The sequence below is a fragment of the Neofelis nebulosa genome, chromosome 1, assembly GCF_028018385.1.
Source record: "Neofelis nebulosa isolate mNeoNeb1 chromosome 1, mNeoNeb1.pri, whole genome shotgun sequence".
Classification (NCBI taxonomy): domain Eukaryota; kingdom Metazoa; phylum Chordata; class Mammalia; order Carnivora; family Felidae; genus Neofelis; species Neofelis nebulosa.
In genome coordinates this window covers 107049824-107070841 of record NC_080782.1, presented here as the reverse complement: position 1 = coordinate 107070841, position 21018 = coordinate 107049824, and the positions used below count along the sequence as shown (strand labels likewise).

Genomic DNA, 21018 nt, shown 5'->3' with positions numbered 1-21018 from the left:
GTTAGGTCAGTAACATAGTGTCATTACATTTATGTGTGGTCTTAAGTTTGTTAGTTTTTTCACCAAAAAGCCAGAGAAATGTTTTAAGTGAATTTTATTTTGCTTTTTCTAATTTGTTACATTCCCAGTGAAGATAAAAATAGTCTGTTGTTTTGTGTTGTGATTTAAGGAGGCTGTTGCTTTTTAATGATGTTAATTTTTAACTTACTAGCATATTAATACATATTGATAATATGATAATAACTGTATTTTGCTTTCATTTTGTCATATCCAAAAAAAATCATAACACAGAGTTCTTTATCTGGGTAGCTAGTAGTACCTCAATCTGTCAAATGCTAGGTTTCTCTAAAAAGACTAACTTAAGAGTATAAATATGTACTTGAATTAATTAGTTAAGGTTTTTAAAATGCCATTTTGATGGAGACAGAAAACTACAACTTAGTTTATTATGAATTAGTTTTTGTACATTTCTCAAGTCTCTATAATTTCAGAAAAATATTGATATTAAGTTGGAAGTTAAAAATAGTGTATTCTGGCTTTAATTTAAAATAAATTTCAGCTACTCATATTTGTGATTCTTATAAAACTTTATTTTGAGTTGTATTGAATTTAATTTGAAAATATGGGGAAGAATGTCATATTTACTGTTCTTAGAATTCTGAATATTAATTTTCAGAATCAGCTCTATTGAAGGTTTATAAATATATGACAAGGCTTGAAAGAAGATAATAATAACTATGTAGCTGCCAGTCTATTAGTTGACTTATATGAAAATTTTTTCTGTGAAAAAAATGAAAGCCAGTTACTCACATTCTGGTCTACAGGGTTTAAACTTACTGCAGTTACTTATGAATAGAAATGAAAACCTGGTGAGAAGCCAAAATTAGAGAATAATTTAAAACTTGTTTTGTTTAGAAATTAATTATAGATGACTTTTCTGAGAAATTGTTTTTATATTCTCAATATGTGAAAGCCTATACATAAGGTATTACATAAGAACATTTAACACATTAATTTTGAAAGCTTCCAAGTAACTGATATTTTTGTATACTTAATTCTTCATTAATCCCTTGTACATAGAACCATGAATAGACTGACCCAACTGGAAAGATTGGATTTGGGAAGTAATGAATTCACAGAAGTGGTAAGTTCACACCAGTCTCTATCCATAAGTCTTATATTTGAGAACATGTGAAAATTAATGTATTTATTTCTTCGTATTTTTTTGGTTTATTTGTTTATTTTTGAGAGAGAGAGAGAGAGAGAGGAAGAGAGAGAATCTCATGCAGGCTCCATGCTGTCAATGCAGAGCCTGACATGGGGCTCAATCCCATGAAACATGTGATTATGACCTGAGCCAAAATCAAGAGTCAGACTTTTAACCAACTGAGCCAGCCACTCAGGTGCCCCTTTTTTGAAAATTTTTAAATGTTTATTCTTGAGAGAGAGAGAGAGAGAAACAGACAGACAGAGTATGAGTGGGGAGGGGCAGAGAGAGAGGGAGACACAGACTCTGAAGCAAGTTCCAGACAGCTTTGTGAGCTGTCAGCACAGAGCCTGATGTGAGGATTGAACCCCTGAACAGTGAGATCATGACTTGAGCCGAAGTCGGACGCTTAAATGACTGAGCCACTGAGACGCCCCTATTTCTTTGCGTTTTTAAGTATAAAATAGGGTAAAGATATACACATATTTTTAAGAGAAAAGATATGAAAATTCTTAACAGGGAAGAGTAACCAAACAGAAGTAGCTGATAGTAGTGAGAATAAAATGTGAAAAAAAAAAAGGGAAACCCATGGAAAAGATAACTAAAAGTTTTTAGGCACACTAAGTAGACAATGTGAGAGATTATAAGGAAAAAACAAAGTTATATCAGCCTAGAATATATCAGAAAAATTATTTCTGCCCCTCCCTCTTCTTGCCCTCTGTCTCTCAAAAATGAATAAACATTAAAAAATCTTAAAAAAAAAAAAAGTATTTCTAAGTCAAAATTAACTCCCTAAGGGTATTGGTCAGAAATTTATTCAATGATAAAATATTTTTCTATAATTTTACTGAATAGCTAAAGGAAAAACATTGAGTGAAACAATTTTTGAGTTTGGAATTAGACTTCTGAATTGTTTTTGCTTTGTATGCAAAATGTGCTATGATATGGAATCAGAAAGGAAAGGAGTATGTAAGTAGATTTTTGTCCTTAGTGAGTTCTCCAAAAGAACTCAGAAAACAAGCTAGATATTTTTTTGGAAAGGAATTCGTGGATCTAAATATCATTAAAATTTTTACATTATGTTTGTTTCTTTCTTAAAATTATGGTTGATTTCAAATGACAATCTTTTTTTAATTCTAGTATAATTAACATGGAGCATTAACATTAGTTTTAGATGTATCATATAGTGTGATTCAGCAACTCTGTACATTGCTCAGTGCTCATTAAGAGCACTCATAATCCCTTTCACCTGTTTCATCCATCTGCACATCCACTTCCATCAGTTTGTTCTCTATAGTTGAGATTCTGATTCTGGATTTGTCTCTTTTTTTTTTCTTTGCTCATTTGATTTGTTTCTTAAATTCCACATGTAAGTGAAGTCATGTGGTATTTGTCTTTGTCTGACAGACTTATTTTGCTTAGCATTATGTTCTAGAGCTATTCATGTTGTTGCAGATAGCAAGATCTCATTCTTTTTTATGTCTGAATAATGTTCCATTGTATCTGTATACACATTTTCTTTATCCGTTCGTCTATCGATGGACACTTGGGTTGTTCCATATTTTGGCTATTGTAAATAATGCTGTCATAAACATAGGGGTACATATATCTTTTCGAATTAGTGTTTTTGTATTCTTTGAGTAAATACCCAGTGGTGAAATTGCTGAATCATAGTTTTAATTTGTTAAGGTATCTGCATACTTTAAGGTTTTCCACGATGGCTGTACCACTTTGCATTCCCACCAGCAGTATAAGAGGGTTCCTTTTTTTCCACATCCTCACCAAAACTTGTTTCTTGTCTTGTTGATTTTAGCCATTCTGACAGGTGTGAGGTGATTTTTTTTTTTTGTGGGTTTTGATTTGTATTTCCCTGATGATGAGTGGCATTGAGCGTCTTTTCATGTGTCTTGTCAAATGATAATCTTAAAAACAAGAATTTCTCAATATTGTCAGCTTCATGATTACCCTATAGGTTATTGTATTATACATTTGTTCACCTATTAGTTAACTTTCAATGTCAGTGGGAGAGCATGGTTGTTTTGGATACTTCATTTATTTTCTGAAATACTCTTTCATATTCTTTATTTATTTATTTTTTTAATGTTTTATTTAAAAAAGAGACAGAGCATGAACGGGGGAAGGGCAGAGAGAGAGGGAGACACAGAATCAGAAGCAGGCTCCAGGCTCTTAGCCATCAGCCCAGAGCCCAACGCGGGGCTCGAACTCGCGGACCGCGAGATCGTGACCTGAGCTGAAGTCGGACGCTTAACCGACTGAGCCACCCAGGCGCCCCTGTTTTATTTTAATTGAAGATGGCATATGATGGGTTTTATTGTGTGTTGGTAGAAGTTTTTACTCCTTTTGAGAAAAATACATATTCTATGCTTCCTAACTTATTAAACTTAACATTTTTATATGTATTAATCTATTTCCACATTAACTATTTGAAAAATCTTCATTATTGTTAATTCTGTGAATCAACAACTTTCCAATTCATTAATTTTTGTACATTTTGATATCCAGCATTATACATTTTTTTAAAACTTACCCTTAGAATGGTAACAGATAAAGCACAGAAGAATATTTCTTTTTATCCAAGTTACACTTAGAATTCTTACCTGTATTTTTACGTTAGCAGTGAATCTGAACAACATGACTTTTACATATTAATTGTGTTATTATGTTGATTAGATATGATGGTACTCTCTGCCATCACAGTATTAATGACTCGACACAGGTTTGTGTGGTGACAGAAATACCTTTGAAGAATGCATTCAACAGAGCCTGCAAGGGCAAAATGCCCAAGATCAAGTTTTGTCTCAATACCAAGAAGGCCCACTGCAACCCTCTCATTAATTTTTTGGTTGTTAACCACATACTACAAACAATATTTCACTTTGTAATTGCTGGAAGTTCAAAATAACAGAATATGTGTGCCATGTGATTATGCCTTGGTTTACTTACCTTTCCTTTTTTATTGGACATTTAAGATTTTTTTTTTCTTTATTTTCCTCTCTCTTAGTCATCAGGGAGTATCTTTGTGGTTTTCATAAAAGGCTAAATCTTTTTACAGATAATAATTAAGGGTATCTTTTTATCATACTCTTAAAAGCAATGGATCTTATTTTTATTTCTTTATTAATTTTATAAATACTCAAGCCTGTTGTGTAATCAAAGGCTTAAATGAGTTTTATGCATTCTACTCTTCTGGAATGCCTATCTTTGAGTTCTTTTTTAGTAATATCACTGTAATAACTGTTATGTAGTGGAACGTCTCAAATCTTGGCTTTGCTCCCCACCCCCCAGTTATTTATTTAATGTTTTAAAGTAGAAGTCATCATTAGAAGTTCCCTAGAGCTTCTTTTGCCAAATAAAAACTTTCAAGTAAAGTATTGAACCTCTTTACCCCCTTCTTATCCAAACAGCCTGAAGTACTTGAGCAACTAAGTGGATTGAAAGAATTTTGGATGGATGGTAATAGACTGACTTTTATACCAGGGGTATGTATATCAAACTTTAAATGGATTCTCTTATTGCTGTCTGTCCTTTGCAGTTTTATGAATTGTACATTTTCAGATTACGATTAAATCGAAGTAAATTACCTTTTTTTTTTTTTTTTTTTTTTTTTACTATTAATACATCCTTGATTAAAATCAGAAACTTCCCATAGTAAACTTTTATAATATAATCGCTTTTTAATATCCTGGACTGTATCCTTCTCTGTGGTTGCAATTGAGTTTATATCCTAATTCGTTTTGTCCAGAGAATTGTTAAGTAGGGTATTTTCCACATAGTTTGTGTCTTATCAGCTGATGTTTTGCTTATTCCCATACCTGAAGAACATGAGATTGCCTATATGTCCTATTGCCCTAGTCATTGGTGACAGCTGAGTTCCCAAAGAAAAGTATAAGCCCATTGTCTCTCTGCTAGGCTCTTAGCAGGAGCTCTTAGCTTTATTACTGAATACATTACTTATGGCATTTTTAAAAAATTTGTTTATTTTGGAGACAGAGCGTGTGAGCAGAGGAGGAACAGAGAGAAAGGGAGAGAGAGAATCCCAAGGAGGCTCTGCACTGTCAGCAGAGAGCCAGACATGGGTCTCAATCTCACAGACCGTAGAGATCATGACCTGAGCTGAAATCAAGAGTCAGATGTTTAATTGACTGAGCCACCCAGGCACCCCTACTCATGGCATTTGCTAAAAAATTAAATCTTTTCTCTCATATAAATGTGTAGTAATGAATTATAACTTGGTATTGAGTTTATTACCTAAATTTGGCATAAATAAGCTTAATAGAGTCATTAGATTTCCCATTTTTTACTTCTAGTTTATTGGTAGTTTGAAACAGCTCACATATTTGGATGTTTCTAAGAATAATATTGAAATGATTGAAGAAGGAATTTCAGCATGTGAAAACCTTCAGGACCTCCTGTTATCAAGCAATTCACTTCAACAACTGCCTGAGACTATTGGTTTGTATTGCTTTCTAATTCATATAATTAGTTTTTACTAATGTGAACTTTCAGAAATACCCTTTTTGTCATTGCTTGACTCAAAGTTTTCATATATCAAATTTCATTTGTGATGAGCTAGTTTTTATTTTTTTTTAGGTTTATTTATTTATTTAGTTTTTTGAAAGAGATAGAGCTCATGTGGGAGGGGCAGGAAGAGAATCCCAAACAGGCTCCATACTATCAGCGCAGAGCTGGATGTGGGGCTCAAAACTCACAAAATGTGAGATCATGACCTGAGCCAAAATCAAGAGTCACATGCTCAACCAACTGTGAGCCACCCAGGGACCCTCGTTTTGAGCTAATTTTCTTATACTGCCAGTCACGAATCTTTTTTTTTTTTCTTAATTTTTTTTTTTTAATGTTTTATTTATTTTTGAGACAGAGAGAGACAGAACGTGAGCAGGGGAGGGGCAGAGAGAGAGGGAGACACAGAATCTGAAACAGGCTCCAGGCTCTGAGCCGTCAGCACAGAGCCGGACGCGGGGCTCGAACTCACGGACCGTGAGATCATGACCTGAGCCGAAGTTGGACCCTTAACTGACTGAGCCACCCAGGCGCCCCTACCAGTCACGAATCTTATATGAATTTTTTCTTCATGTGATCACTTACACATTTTACTTCTTAGTTGACATTACTGCATTTTTCTTTACGGAAATGTCATTTTTATCACTCTAATAAAATTTAAATTCTTTAAAAAGAGGTTAAGTTATCGAAACTTTGTTTAAATTCTAATCATAGCCCTCATCTAGTAACTTTTTTTTAGTCTTCCTTCATTTTAGGCTCACAGATGAAAAAACAAACCAGTTTAGCAAATCCTATGAGAGCCTACGTATGTGTAGTTGCTTGTAGTCTGATGATGCTTCAAGGAAATTGAATTAGTTTAAAGAACCAAAAACGTAAACCTTGCCATCTTCATGATGTTTAAACATAGGAACCAAAAAATATTTATACATATTTATCAGGTTATGTAGTTGTTTTGGCTCATGTTACATTTTGCAAATTCTGCTATGATTTATTCGCCACTTTTAATTCCACACTCGATTCTTATTGTTTTAGTATTTAGAGTACATAGAATAGTTTGTTATACACTTACTGTTTCCTTTTTGTTTGTACTCACTTGTGCCATGCCATTGTTTTAAGGAGCAGGGCTACAACTGTGAACAAACAGACAGAAGTCCCTACACTTAATGAAGCTTACATTTTAGCGGGAGTAAAATAAATACATGCTAATGTTAAAAGGTGATATATAGGTGAAAATTGAAAATATAGGGTAAGGGAGTACAGAGTTATGAGATTAGGAGTGAGGAGATGAGATTAGGTTGATTTCTTTTTTAGATAAGTTGACTAAGAAAGTTCTACATGATTCCTGTCAAATGTAATATATGCTCACATTAACTGTTGATTGACTTGCTTCTAGTTCCAGCTGGAAAATTGAATATTATTTCTTCCCTCAAATAGGTTCATTGAAGAATGTGACAACTCTTAAAATAGATGAAAATCAGTTAATGTATCTGCCAGACTCTATAGGAGGGTAAGATTTTTCTGAATCACTAGAAGACTTGGCTTTCATTCAGCTTTATATATTTATGTTTATATGTATATTATATATATGTTTCAGCCATATATATTTTCAGATAAATGCAAAAGTAGCATCTAAGGGAGATTCCTTAAGCATTTAAATAAGTAATTGGTTACAGGTTGGATAGATTTAAAGCAAAGATAGACCTACTTTAATAAGTTTAGTGGAGATAGAGTTTTGCTAGATTTGTTAAAGTCAAGTTCAAATGTTTATATATTCTAAAGTTTTGGATTATATATAGGAAACTTTTAAAAAATAATGTATGTCGTTTATTTTAACTAAAGGTTAGTATCAATAGAAGAACTGGATTGTAGCTTCAATGAAGTTGAAGCTTTGCCTTCATCTGTTGGACAGCTTACTAATATAAGAACCTTTGCTGCAGATCATAATTACTTACAACAGTTACCCCCAGAGGTACAATATTTTAAATTTGCCTTGAATTTTTTTTCATATTATTTATTATGGCTATCCAGTGGGTTTTTTTCTGTTTTCTTTCAGAAATAATTATGTAACTAAGTTATTTATTTTCTGAATAATAATGAGCTATACTGTTTTACAGAGATACCAACTTTTCTTTATATGTGAAAATTAATAAATAAAAATATGATTCCTTTTATAAATGAGAAAAATGTTTTCATAACTTTGGAAAATTGTATTTTACCTATGTCTGTTAAGCAGTAGGCCAGAATTTTGATCCCCAATTTTATGTTTCTCTTTCAGATTGGAAGCTGGAAAAATATAACTGTGCTATTTCTCCATTCCAATAAACTTGAGACACTTCCAGAGGAAATGGGTGATATGCAAAAATTAAAAGTCATCAATTTAAGTGACAATAGGTTTGTAATGTTGTTGGTTTATAGAAGACACTGAATGGATGAAATTAAAGTTTCATTATATGATAGAAAATCAAATGCATGTTTTTCTTTTCAACTTCTTTTTGGTTTTTAAATAGAATTTTCATTTGAAAGAATGACCTAATTTTACCTGTGGTTTTATACTGTGGTTATTTGTTGCAGTTCATTTTGTGTCAACTTCAGCCATATAACTTGCAAGTTTAGCTCTACATCTTTCCTTATAGTCACCTTTTAAAAAATTTTTGTTTTTAATGTTTATTTATTTTTGAGAGAGAGAGACAGAGCGTGAGCAGGGTAGGGGCAGAGAGAGGGAGACACAGAATCCAAAACAACCCCAGGCTCTGAGCTGTCAGCACAGAGACTGATTGGGGCTTGAACCCACAAACTGTGAGACCATGACCTGAGCCAAAGTTGGACACTCAACCGACTGAGCCACCTAGGCGCCCCTCTTACCGTCACCTTTTTTATCCCTAAAGTCAGATCTTCACCTTAATACTGCTGCTGAATGGCACAGCTTTTAATCTGATCTGCTTCCTGTGCTTTTCTGAGCAGAGATGTGATTAGGCACCTATTCACATAGCTCGGGAAACACAGTCAAGGTGCAGAGTAAATAGATCACTAGAGCTGCTTTTAAGTTAAGAACAGATTGTCTGTCATTTTTCTTGAAGTAAAGGTCCTAATAATGATAAAAGAATGGTTGTAGAGGGGTTTTACATTTTGCTTTCATAGTATCTTACAAAGCATTCAAAACAACACTGTGAAATAGTACGATACATACTGTCATTTTATGAGAAGAAAATTAAAACTTGAATTTAAGATGACTCACTTAGCTTGTAAAGTAGAGCTTTAATATAAGCCCAGTTTTCTGACTAATTAGCATATTCAGACTGTTCCATTTTATTTAAGAATAACCACTGCTTTAAAAAAAAAAAAATCAGGGGCGCCTGGGTGGCTCAGTCGGTTAAGCGTCCAACTTCGGCTCAGGTCATGATCTCATGGTCCGTGAGTTCGAGCCCTGCGTTGGGCTCTGTGCTGCCAGCTCAGAGCCTGGAGCCTGCTTCAGATTCTGTGTCTCCCTCTCTCTCTGACCCTCCCCCGTTCATGCTCTGTCTCTGTCTCAAAAATAAACAAACATTAAAAAAAAAATTAAAAAAGAAAAAAAAATCATTCCTGATTTCTGCCTATACTTTGTACCCCAAAGCTAGAGCCATAGGTTCCAGCAAATTGCCTTGGAAGATAGGCATAGCAGAGCAGATAGGCATAATAGGATAGAAGGTTTAAATAGATATTCTGTTTTAAATAGGGTGCTATTTTAATTTGGCATTTTAATGAGTTCTTCATATTACTTTGTTTTTTACTCATTACAGTGTTTTAATAGTCTTTGGAATACGAAAGTTCTGGCTCATAATGAAACCCAGAACAGTGCTTTTTTTTTTTTTTTTTTAATTAACAAACTATCACTAAGGCTTCCTATAATAATTTGTTCTTTTAAATATAAATAAAATATCCAGAGCAATTTTATGAGACATTGCCTAATGTGTTCTTGTCTTTACATTAAAGTAGGGATAGTTAACATTTTTTCTTAGCAGATAATTTTTTTGAGATTATTAAATTATTCATTTTTCCCCTAGCTGAATTGATTGAAGAATTATATTTTTAAATGAATTCTTATAAAATAATATTTTGTATTATAACTTATGTCAAAGACCTATATTGGCTTCTCTACTAAATTAAATATTTTTCTGTTTTCATATTCAATAATATAAAATTGTTTAGAAGACCATTAGATTTTGCTCTTATATTTTAACATTTCTTATTTTACTTTTGTTTGTATTTTTTGTATTCACAGATTAAAGAATTTGCCCTTTAGCTTTACAAAACTTCAGCAGTTGACTGCTATGTGGCTCTCAGATAATCAGGTAGGCATTCTGAGTTTGTATGTTACTGCAATTCCAATTGTGTATATGATTATGCATAATAATTTATGTAGGCTCATTTAAGAGCAGTTATACTCTGGTATACATTTTAAAATGTATGTAAGGAAAAATGAAAATATTTAGATACAGATAATTTATGTGCAATTTGTGTAGATTGAAAACAGTAAATCCTGTTGGACTGTCTAATTTCTCCTGAATCTGTAAAAAGATAAATTAAGAAATCAGATTCAATACTGTCTCACTTTTTGAAGGTTTTATAGTGATCCTCTTGAGTATATGTGTAGAGATTTGATAATGAAGTTTCACACACCTTAAAGAAGTGTTTCTAAGGAACTAAAAGTTATTTCCTGGACTTGGATAGATAAACATTTTTTGAAGGCTTACCATAGTCCATGAACTGCTCTGGGAATTTGAGATACATTGATGAAGCAAATAGAATATTCTTATATTCTCATTGAGCTTACATTTTCAAGGGAGATAGAAACAAGTAATTATGTAATAGTATGTCAGAGCTACAAAGAAAAACAGAACCAGAGACATTAGAACAGTAGCAGGGCAAGAGTAACCATCCTATTTTAAATAGGATGATTTAGGAAGTGTCTCTCTTTGAGGAAGAGGACCAGTAGAGCAGACAGGCACATGAAATTAGGAGTGAACCATACATAGACTGGGACAGTGAGTTGGTAGAAGAGGTGCATTTAAATCATTTTAAGAGTGCAAGTCTTAATATTCGAATGAGCTTGGTGTAACTGAGGAATAGATAAAGCACTCAGGGCTGGAATAAAGTGAGTAAGGAAGAGAATTGAGTAAGATTAGATCAGATAGGAAAACTGGCACTGTAGATCACATATGACCTTGTAGGCCATGCTAATGAATTGGGGTTTTACTCTGACTTAGATAGAAATCTGCTGAAGTACTTCATGCTAGGGAATGGCAAGATGTGATGTACATTTTTAAAAGATTATTTTGACACTTATGTGAGAAACAGTCTGTGGGTGCTTAGGGTGAGAGTGGAATATCCTATATTGCAAGGAGAAAGTTCAATAAAGAGGCTTTTGTAGTAGTTTAGAAGGAGGTATTGCTGGGCTTCAACTATTGAGTGGAGACGATGAGAAGGAATGTAGGAACATCAGGCCAGTAGTTGACTGTCAAGTATACTGGCTGGAGATAAAATATGGGAGTCAACATTGTACAAAAGGAGGATTTAACACCATGGAAGTGCATGAAATTACTAGGGAGAGAGGATGGAGAAGAAAAGGTCAAAGATTGAGCTCAGGAATGAGAGGGGCCCCAAAAGGAGAATAAGAAGAACCAGCCAATCAGGAGGGTGTGTTATCTAGAGAGCCATCTGAAGGAAGATCAACTGCGACAGATTGTTGCTGGTGGGTCCCGTAGATGAGGACTTGTAATTGACCACGAGGTTTGTCAAGCCAGAAGTAGTTACTGACCTTGAGAAGAGTACATAGTTTTAGCAGAATAGTGGGGATGAAATACTAACTTAAGTGTATGTAATGCATGGGAGGCAGGAAGGTCATGACTGTGGATTTACCCTAGTACTGTGGCTCAGTTCCCGTTTGGACAGTTGATGGATGTATCTCTCTGTATTTGCCTTGGTTTTAGAATTAAATGTTAGCATTTTATCCTTGCAAATAGTAGCTATAATTCACCTGTGAAAAACATTGGAAAAATGTATTTTGAGTTTAATTTGAAATGTCTTATTATTCGCAGTGTAGATTGTTAGAAACGTTGTACTTTAAATGATAAGAAATCTCCTGTATAATGTCACCAAAATAATAGATTGTAGGTCCTAAACAAAATAAGGGTTAACTTACTATCTGTAAGTATGAGGAAATCTTTTTTCCGTATCTATTCTCAGCTATGTCTTACTGTTTTGATTTGTTTTGTTTTGATTTGTTTTGTTTTGTTTTGTTTTAGCAAGGCAGAGAACCCTTTTAATAAATTAATGCTTAGCATTTGACTTTGAGCAATACCTTATAATAATATATCTGTATATTTTCCCAAGGTTTGGATACATGAGTCTCATAAGATATTCTTAAGTTCCATAGTTGAATTTGCTCAGGAGACTGTGTTATATCCTTCTTTTGGATTATATTAACAACTCTTACATGTTACTAGAGTAAAGAAACCCACTTGGCTATATTTCAAGATTCTGCAAACTTCTTAACCAAGACCTCTTTTCTTACCTCTCCTTACTGAACTAAAAGCCTTAAATTGTCAATCCATGCTTCAGAATCAGATTGTAGTATTTACTTGTTCTACAAGTTAGGGTAGGAAATACTAAAATGATGATACCTTTGCTTCTATTACAGCTTAAACACAGTGATTACTTCATCATCATTAAATGTGTCAGTTCATGTATATGTAGAACTCCTATTTCTAATCCCTCTTAATTGAGTATTTAATGTGAAATGTTATGAAATTTTGCATCTGGATTCACAGAACATTGCTGGGCTCTGGCTTATGCCAGTTAGTTATTATAGTATAAATGAGACATGGCTCCTGGTCTTGAGGACTCTTGAGACTTTTTTAGTATAATAGCGCTATTTTAGGTAATGAATACCAGCAAGGTATGTTAGACAACTCATTTTAGTGAAATTATCTGGTATCTAAGACAGTTTTTCATATTTGCAATGTTCTCTCATTATCGTCTCCTTGTTCCCCGTCTGTTAATTACTTATAAAAAATAAAAATTGTAGTGATGAGGGGTTTTGTGTTTTTCTCAAAGTTTGACAGAATAGTAAAGTAATAAATCATGAAGCATCCTGTGTAAGCCATATTACCTCCCTTACAATATGAAGTAGTCATTTTGCTGTGGAAGTACAAATTATAGGGGAGAAGGTATGTAAAAGTAGTCTGATTATGAATTATCAGAATAAATTGCTCTTGAATATTTCACTGACCATGTAGCACCTTGGTAGGACTGGGCTTCAGGTTCAAAAAAGAGTTTAACTTGGGGGTGTAAAGGCAGGTTTTCCAGAGGAGGAGATTCCTGCAATGACTAATTCTCAAAATAATCACAGGATTTAAACAAAGAAAGGGGGAGAATATTCTGGTTAGAAGGAATATTATAAACCTGAGCACTTTTTGATGAAGAAGTCTAGTAGTGTACTAGGTAACTGTACAAGTGGTTCATTGTGACTAGAGCATAACCTTTGAGATGGAAGAGTAGCAAATGAGGCCAAAGAGATAAACAGGTCATGGAAGATCTTATATCATATTTCAAGAGGAACTTGTGTTGTATTTCAAGAATGGTAAATAGATGTTTTTTTTAATCTTGCATGTTAACTCTGATAAATTATGAGTGACTTCTGAAAGATTGTTTTAAGGATTTGGAAGTCTTATTCAGGCTCTGTGGAATATTGCCGTGATTAGGGTGTCTCTGTAATTTATTGTCCATGTTATCGAAAAGGGGCTTTACAATAATTGTGTCAAAACTGCATGTGTAAAATGTGAATGTCTCAGGCAAACTGGGTGTTTGGTCATCATAGTCCTAATCAATTATTCATATATGCCGTCAGTTTAAGAGGAAGAAGTGATCCTGTGATACATGTCAACCCTACTGTAGTTGATGGTGAACCATTATAACATATGAGCAAGCAAGTAGTAAGATCAGATTGATATTTTGGAATGTTTTTTGGGCTGTGTTGTGAAAGGTGGATTTAACTAGGAATGGTGGTGCCAAGTGTGAAGGCGGGAGAGACTGGTTGGAGGGCATTTCTATTGCCATACTCAAGGCAATAGAAAATGTTGGCTTGAAGTAAGATAATGACCAAAGAAGAGCTGGTATATTTAGGGCATAACTTAAAAGGTCACATCAATGGAGTATGTGAAAAATGCATGTGTGTGAGAAGAAAGGCAGTAAAAGCAAAGATGAGCTTCAGAGATGTGGCTGAAGTGACAAGATGGAAATCGATAAAATTACCAAGATGAGGAACTGCAACAGAAAGAAAAATGTTTATGGGAGGATATTAAGTTCCAGTCAGGCATGTTTATTTTTTGGATAGGCATGTTGAGGACAGTTCTAGTGGCCATGATTCTCCACCCCCCTTCTTCCCCCTGCCGCCTCGACTGTTTTAGACTGTCGTTTCTCTGCTGTTGGTTTCCCCATTCTTTTAATTTCTAACCTCCTTGGATTTCTCAGAATTGTTCCTGAAGGCACGATTTCCTTTTTCCCAGGATCATTATAGATTTTGTTTGTTTCTTTAAAAAAAATTTTTAGGGGCGCCTGGGTGGTTCTGTCAGTTAAGCATACGACTTTGGCTCAGGTCATGATCTCATGGTTTGTGAGTTTGAGCCCCGCATCGGGCTCTGTGCTGACAGCTCAGAGCCTGGAGCCTGCTTCCGATTCTGTGTCTCCCTCTCTGTCTGTCCACTCCCCTGGCTCACACTCTGTCTCTCTCTTCCTCAAAAATAAACTAAACATTTAAAAAAATAATAAATATTTTTAATGTTTATTTATTTTTGAGAGTGAGAAAGACAGACCATAAGTGCAGGACTTTTTTTTATCCACATAGAATAAATTCTATGAATTTAGTTATTTAAATGTTCAGGATGGATGAATCCCAAGCAATACTAACATTTAAGTGGCAGATGGATTAATAAGCTTAGAGTGGCCATAGAGGTAGAAGAAAAACTATATGATAGTGGATTCAAGTTAAGGATGAAGCAGATAGCTTAAGGGAAGAAGCTGTAAGGGGATAAATGCTATTGAGGTGTCAATTCAAATGAAGTCTGGAAAATATGCAAGTTGGGTATAACATGCCAACTTATTTTGACTATAGCTAATGTAATTTTAGAGGTGTACATCAAAAACCTGATTGACACAATTTAAAGAATAAGTAAATGAGAAAATTGCACCATACAATAGTTGATTAAGCTTTTAAAAAGGTTGGATAAGAAAGGAGAGGGGTGGAACATAAAGAAATTGGTAGCTAGAGGCACATAAGAAGGAATTCTTTAAGCATTTTTATAGGTTGTTGCGAGGAGACTGTGGAGAATTAGATTAAGGATATGAGAAGAAGTTGGATAACTGGTGTGTAACCGACAGAATTTAAAACTGTGGCAGGGATTCTTGTCCTTTTGAAAGCAGCTTGGTCTGAAGTTTGTGAGAGGCAGAGCTAATGTATATGTTGAAATTCTTAGAATGTAGCAGCTTCCAAGCAGATTTTATATCCTATTTTTGTTCTTTAAAAAAAAATCTTTGAGAAAATAGTATCTTCAGAATATAATTCAGAATATAATTTAGGAAACATAGAAGGATTTTTAGGCACCATTGAGAATCCCTGTTGAAGTTGGTTACCACAGATCTGTAGTTAGATTAATTTGCTCATTGGGTAATATAGAGAAAGCACACGGTTGGAACGATTCTGGGTTGCAGCTTTGCCAAGCCAGGTGTAAAGAGAAAGACAATGCAACAAGGTGGTCTTCGTAATTGGCACGAAAGTATTTATAATGAGGTCTGGTGAGGTACAAAAAGAAAGCAAATGAAAGAATTATGGTGATCAAGTTGAAAGTTCAAGGGAGTGTCAATTTTGGTGAGCTTGACTAGCAAATTTTGTGGAAACAGTGGAGAGAGAGCAGACGTGGTGTCTCTGTTACCATCCTCTACTGCTTGTCCTTGTGCTTGACCGCTCCTCTGTTTCCTTTTCAGGAATTTTTCTTCTGCCAGTCTTAGATATTGGTGCCCCATATGGTACTCAAGGCTCATCTTGAGTTTCTTTCCATATACTTAACTCTAGGAAAGATGCAATTACTATCTATATGCCGTTATTCCTAACAGTATCCTCAGCTCTCAGTTCTCTTTCCTTTACTGTACACTCATTTTCTACTTAACATTGCCACCCAGATGTCTCAAATTCAACCAGTCTAAAAGTGAACGTGCTATCCTCTGCTCCCAATCTTTTTCTTTTCCTGGGTTCCCTAGATTAGTAAAAAGTACTTGCTAGAGACAGACTTGGGAGTATAACTCTTAACTACTGTCTGGTCCAAATTGAGATGTGCTCTAAGTGTAAAATATATTCTGGATTTTGTATATTTCATATAAACAAAGAAAATAAAATACCACATTAACAATTTTTGATCATATAACAGAATTCTATTTTGAACATAGAAGATATGTTAAATTTAATGTATTATCAAAATTTAACTCATTTTTGGTTTTTAGAAACGTGGCTGCTAAAAATTTGTAAATTATCTATGGTTCTCATCTTCATCTTACTCTTGTTGACTTGGACTACTGAGATATGAAATAGATCTCTGCCTCCAGTGTTGCCACCACCTCCAATCTCAAACCGCCCTAATTTCATTCTGAACCACACTGCAACTCAAGTGATCCTATTATCTGGTTCCAGCACTAACCAGGAGATCAGTGGATATTAGGAAAGGATGTAGAATGGCAGAGGCAGAGTTCAGAATGGTAGAGGCAGAATTTAATGTCCCTCAAAAGAACAGGTATTTATACTTGAAGAGAGAAGAGTGATGATCTCACAGCATTTGTAAGCGCTAAATTTACCCACCTCCTGACGTAGGGTTTATGATCTTTGAGAGAATAACCCTATTTTTGAGAAGAGTACAGGGAAGTACTGTCCTAGGGAAGGAATAGATCTGCCATATCTGTTATCTGAGGAGGTCAAGGAAAGTTTTCAGTGAAGATGTTTGAGATGCAGGGCAATTTGTTTATTGTGGAACAAGTTGAGGGCCATGGAGGAAATGTTTGAATGGGAGTAAGATCACAGGATACATTAGCTAGCTGCAAGGTTTTCACAAGAGTCAGTCTAAAGAATTAATTGATAGGTTGGCACGTGAGGGAGAGATTGGGTAGTTTCCTGCCTGTCTGGAGTCAGCCAGGGCATGGATTGATAGGATTTTAGGTTAATAGACTGGCCAAAGTTACTAGTTATATTAAAAATAATTTGAAAACACTTCATAACCAATTAGGAGAGAAGTTTTAAAAAATGTCCAAAAAAAAGTTTTATAGTTCCACCATTGAGTAAGTAAATTTGTGGTATCATTACTGGAGATAGGAGACATGGGAGAAGAGAGAACCAGGTTACAACTTAATGTTTGTTATAAGTACTCTTTTTTCAGCTAGAATTAACTGTGGGTAACTATACTAAACCTTCTAAACCATTTCTATAAAAGCCTCTTCCCAAAGGGGGAAATATAATGTAAAGGAGGCACAATAACATAAAATCCAAAAGCTTGTTTTATAGCTTTATTAAATCACTGTGATAAGTAATTACTGGACTGTGGATACACTTAGTATATGAGATCTTTTAAAATTGTATTGACAATCAGTGATAATTGCAATTCAGTGTGAGTTTTGTTTTATACTAAAACTAAATGATATTTTGTAGATTTTTATAAGGTTTCAAATCATTGCTTAAAGTGTTACTATGTATATATAAGCTTGCTTTTGTAATCTACACATTGATACTTTATAGAAAAAAATGGTGAGTACTTATTCAGAGGAATTGCTGGATATGTATTTGCTTTAGGATTATTAAAAGTTAAACATTTATTTTCTTTCCCTAGTCCAAACCCCTGATACCTCTTCAAAAAGAGACTGATTCAGAGACCCAGAAAATGGTGCTTACTAACTACATGTTCCCTCAGCAGCCAAGGACTGAGGATGGTAGGAGTTTAAAAATCTCTTTTCTTTTGGGGCACCTGGGTGGCTCAGTCTAGTGAACGCCTGACTGTTGATTTCGGCTCAGGTCATGATCCTGGGGTTGTGGGGTTGAGCCCCAGGTTGGGCTTTGTGCTGAGGCTGGAGCCTGCTTGGGGGGTCTCGGTGTCTGTCTGTCTCTCTCTCTCTCTCTCTCTCTCTGTCCCTCCCCCATCCCCCTCCCTTCCCCCCGCCCCCCCCAGCCCTCTCCCTCTGCTTCTCTCCCTAGCTCATGTAGTCTCTCTGAAAATGAGAAAATAAGTATGTCAGGGCTATAGGTAGTTGAATTTGGAGGTACATGTAGACCATATGCTTCCTTAAATGATTTCTTGAAATTAAACAGTCAACTTCATTTGTTATAGATCTCTCTATTCTTTGCTAAATGTCAGGAATGCATGTTAAATGTAATTAGGACTGTTGAACCAGGAACTGTTTTGTTCACTTGTTTTGTTGTAGACTAAATACTATCTTTGGGTCTACATACCAGATAAGGATAATATGTAGAATTCTGCATAAAGTGTTGTTTCTAAGTTCTTAGGTTTTGCCTAGAAAGGGGAACATACCCTTTTCTATTGACCATACATGTTTTTCAACAGTTTTGGTATGAAAGCCTTTTAGACTAAGGAGCAGATTGGTTCCAATACATGTTGTTTTGGGGTGGTGGAGTTCAGAGCTGATGGCCAAGAAAGAATTCTTAAAGACATCTTTGGTGTAAAAAGGTGATTTTATTAAAGCATGGAGACAGGACCCATGGACAGAAAAGCTGCACTGGGGTTGTGAGGAGTGACTGATTATATACCCTCAGGTTGGTGGGGGTTAGGGACAGTGGCAGTCTCTAAGGAATTTTGGAAACAAGGTTTGAGGACCTCTAGGGGCTAGGTGTTAGGAAAACGTCATTTACATTTAGTAAAACCGTAGTCATGAGACCCTTCAAATGTATATCAGGGACCATATGCTTGGAGTATTATTGCCAACGTATACTTGGGGGCTGAAGACAAAGGAGGTTTGCAAAGGAATTTTTAAGTGTTTAAGGAGACTCAAAGGATCTCAGGGGTCAGGATAATGTTAGGCCAGGATTCCCTCTTGCCCCTAGCAAAGTGTCATCATTGAGGCAGCTGAGCTCGTAGATGAAGGTCAGTCTGCCTGTTTCATGGACTTGTCAGTGGGCTGTAGGTATTAAGGGAATTTAATTTGTCATTTGCCTTAGTTTTCCCACATCACCATGGCAAGCACTTAAACCCCTTTCCTTTGTTCTTGAGCACCTAGGAGTGTCTAAGAAATATCACCCATACACCTGGGGATGGGGAGGGGTGCTAGCTTGGGCACCCCTTTGAAAAGCAAACTTGTACAAAGCAAACTTTGCACTCAGTTTGCCTTCTGGTCCCTCATCATGTGTGTAAAGTATATATTATGTTACACTTACTAATATAATTTTTATGGGGCGCCTGGGTGGCTCAGTCAGTTAAATGTCCAACTTTGGCTCAGGTCATGATCTCACAGTTCATGGGTTCGAGCCCCGCACCAGGCTCTGTGCTGACAGCTCAGAGCCTGGACCCTGCTTTGGATTCTGTGTCTCCCTTTCACTCTGCTCTTCCCTCACGCTCTGTCTCTGTCTCTCTCAAAAATAAATAAACATTAAAAAAAATTTTTTTTAAGAATATTTTTATATGTATATTTTTCTGACACCAGTGAAAATATTTATGGCTCAAAGTTATTTAGAAATTAACTCTTAATACATAAAAACACTGAAGAAAAAATCTAAATTGATCATTAATTTTAATTTATAAATATACCAGAGGCAAGTTAAATAAATTCTGGAGCTTCAGTTTCCTTACCTTGAAATAATGATAATAGTATCAGTTTTGCAGGGTTTTTGTACAGATGAGAAGCACTGAATGTAAAGTGCTTAGTTAGCACTATGGCAGAATCACATTGGTTATTATTATTCTTACATTGTTTTGGCAGGTTTAGCAAACAGTTAAGAAATACTTAAATAGATTAAAAAGTAAAATCATTCAATTTCCATTATTAGTGATAAATAATTGGAGAACTCATTTATCTATGTTCATTATTTCTTGTTCTTTGCAGGAAGGAATAAAAGACTTGCTTTGATAAGTTATTTCATGGGAATATTAAATGAGGTTTATTTGGGTAAAGCAAAACTATTTAGCTTTTGAATTGAATTAAAAGTTAAGACTTGTGAGATGTTAGATGTGAATAGTTTACTTCATTGGGAATCTATAATGCTTAGAGAATAGGTTTGTAAGCACAAGCTCTCTTCCATATATTTAAATCAACCCCTAATTTCCATATTTAGCAATATAATTTGGAAACATGTATCCATAATAAAATAATAGTATATTTAATTTTAGGCATTCGATGGTGAAGTATTATTTTATGCAAGTACTCTATATGTACATTAGAAGTTAATGAGTTCAGGGGCACCTGGATGTCTCAGTCGGTTCAAGTGTCTGATTTCAGCTCTGGTCATGATCTCATGGTTCATGGGTTTGAGCCCACATTGGGGTCTGTGGCTGACAGCTCAGAGCTTGGAGCCTGCTTCAGATTCTGTTCCCCCTCTCTCTCTGCCCCTCCCCCGCTCACAGTCTGTCTTTCTCAAAAATAAATATATGTTTTAAAAAAATACTTTTTTTTTAAAGAAGTTAATTAAGTTCAAGGACACCTGGCTGGCTTAGTCAGTAGAGCATGCAACTCTTGATCTCAGGATTGTGAATTTAGGCTCCACATTGGGCATAGAGATTACCAAAAAAAAGTAAAAAAAAAAAGAAATTAAAAAATTCAAAATAGATATACCAGTAACTCTGGCTTATGCCCGATTTTGCATTGTGGGGAATTATAGTGAATGTTTGGATACATCAGTAGGTGTTTTTTTCTTCGTTTGCCATAGTCACTGGAATTCATGTCTCAATTTCCAATTTTATCTCTGAAGTTGATTTCTGGATATTAGAAATTAGTAAGAGTGAGTATCGCTATAAATAGCATTACTGCCAGCCAGACATAATATATTCTAATAGTTGTTCTTTTATGTGGGAAGATAGAATGTTAATACTTAAAATATTTGTGAGGAAAAGGAAGAATAAATTCTTAGTGTAAGAAGAGACATTAATGTCCTTCCTGTTGATGGGGCAGCAAATTATTTAAGTAAAGGACAATTTAATAAATATAGGCTTCATAGACCATAGGTTTCTGTGATAGCTGCTTGATGCTGCCTGTTTAGT

The 21018-nt window shown here is 34.9% G+C and overlaps 1 protein-coding gene across 11 annotated transcripts in view; it reads left to right on the top strand.

The window, feature by feature from the left end:
• ERBIN (erbb2 interacting protein) overlaps positions 1 to 21018 on the top strand; it is a 128196-nt gene that overhangs the window by 72666 nt on the left and 34512 nt on the right. For all 11 annotated transcript variants that reach the window (XM_058730911.1, XM_058730936.1, XM_058730905.1 and 8 more), the window contains exons 8-15: positions 1081 to 1144; positions 4633 to 4707; positions 5536 to 5680; positions 7181 to 7253; positions 7586 to 7715; positions 8022 to 8137; positions 10005 to 10074; positions 17647 to 17746. In XM_058730911.1, the coding sequence (XP_058586894.1) occupies positions 1081 to 1144; positions 4633 to 4707; positions 5536 to 5680; positions 7181 to 7253; positions 7586 to 7715; positions 8022 to 8137; positions 10005 to 10074; positions 17647 to 17746 (773 nt within the window). The remainder of the gene's footprint in view (positions 1 to 1080; positions 1145 to 4632; positions 4708 to 5535; positions 5681 to 7180; positions 7254 to 7585; positions 7716 to 8021; positions 8138 to 10004; positions 10075 to 17646; positions 17747 to 21018) is intronic.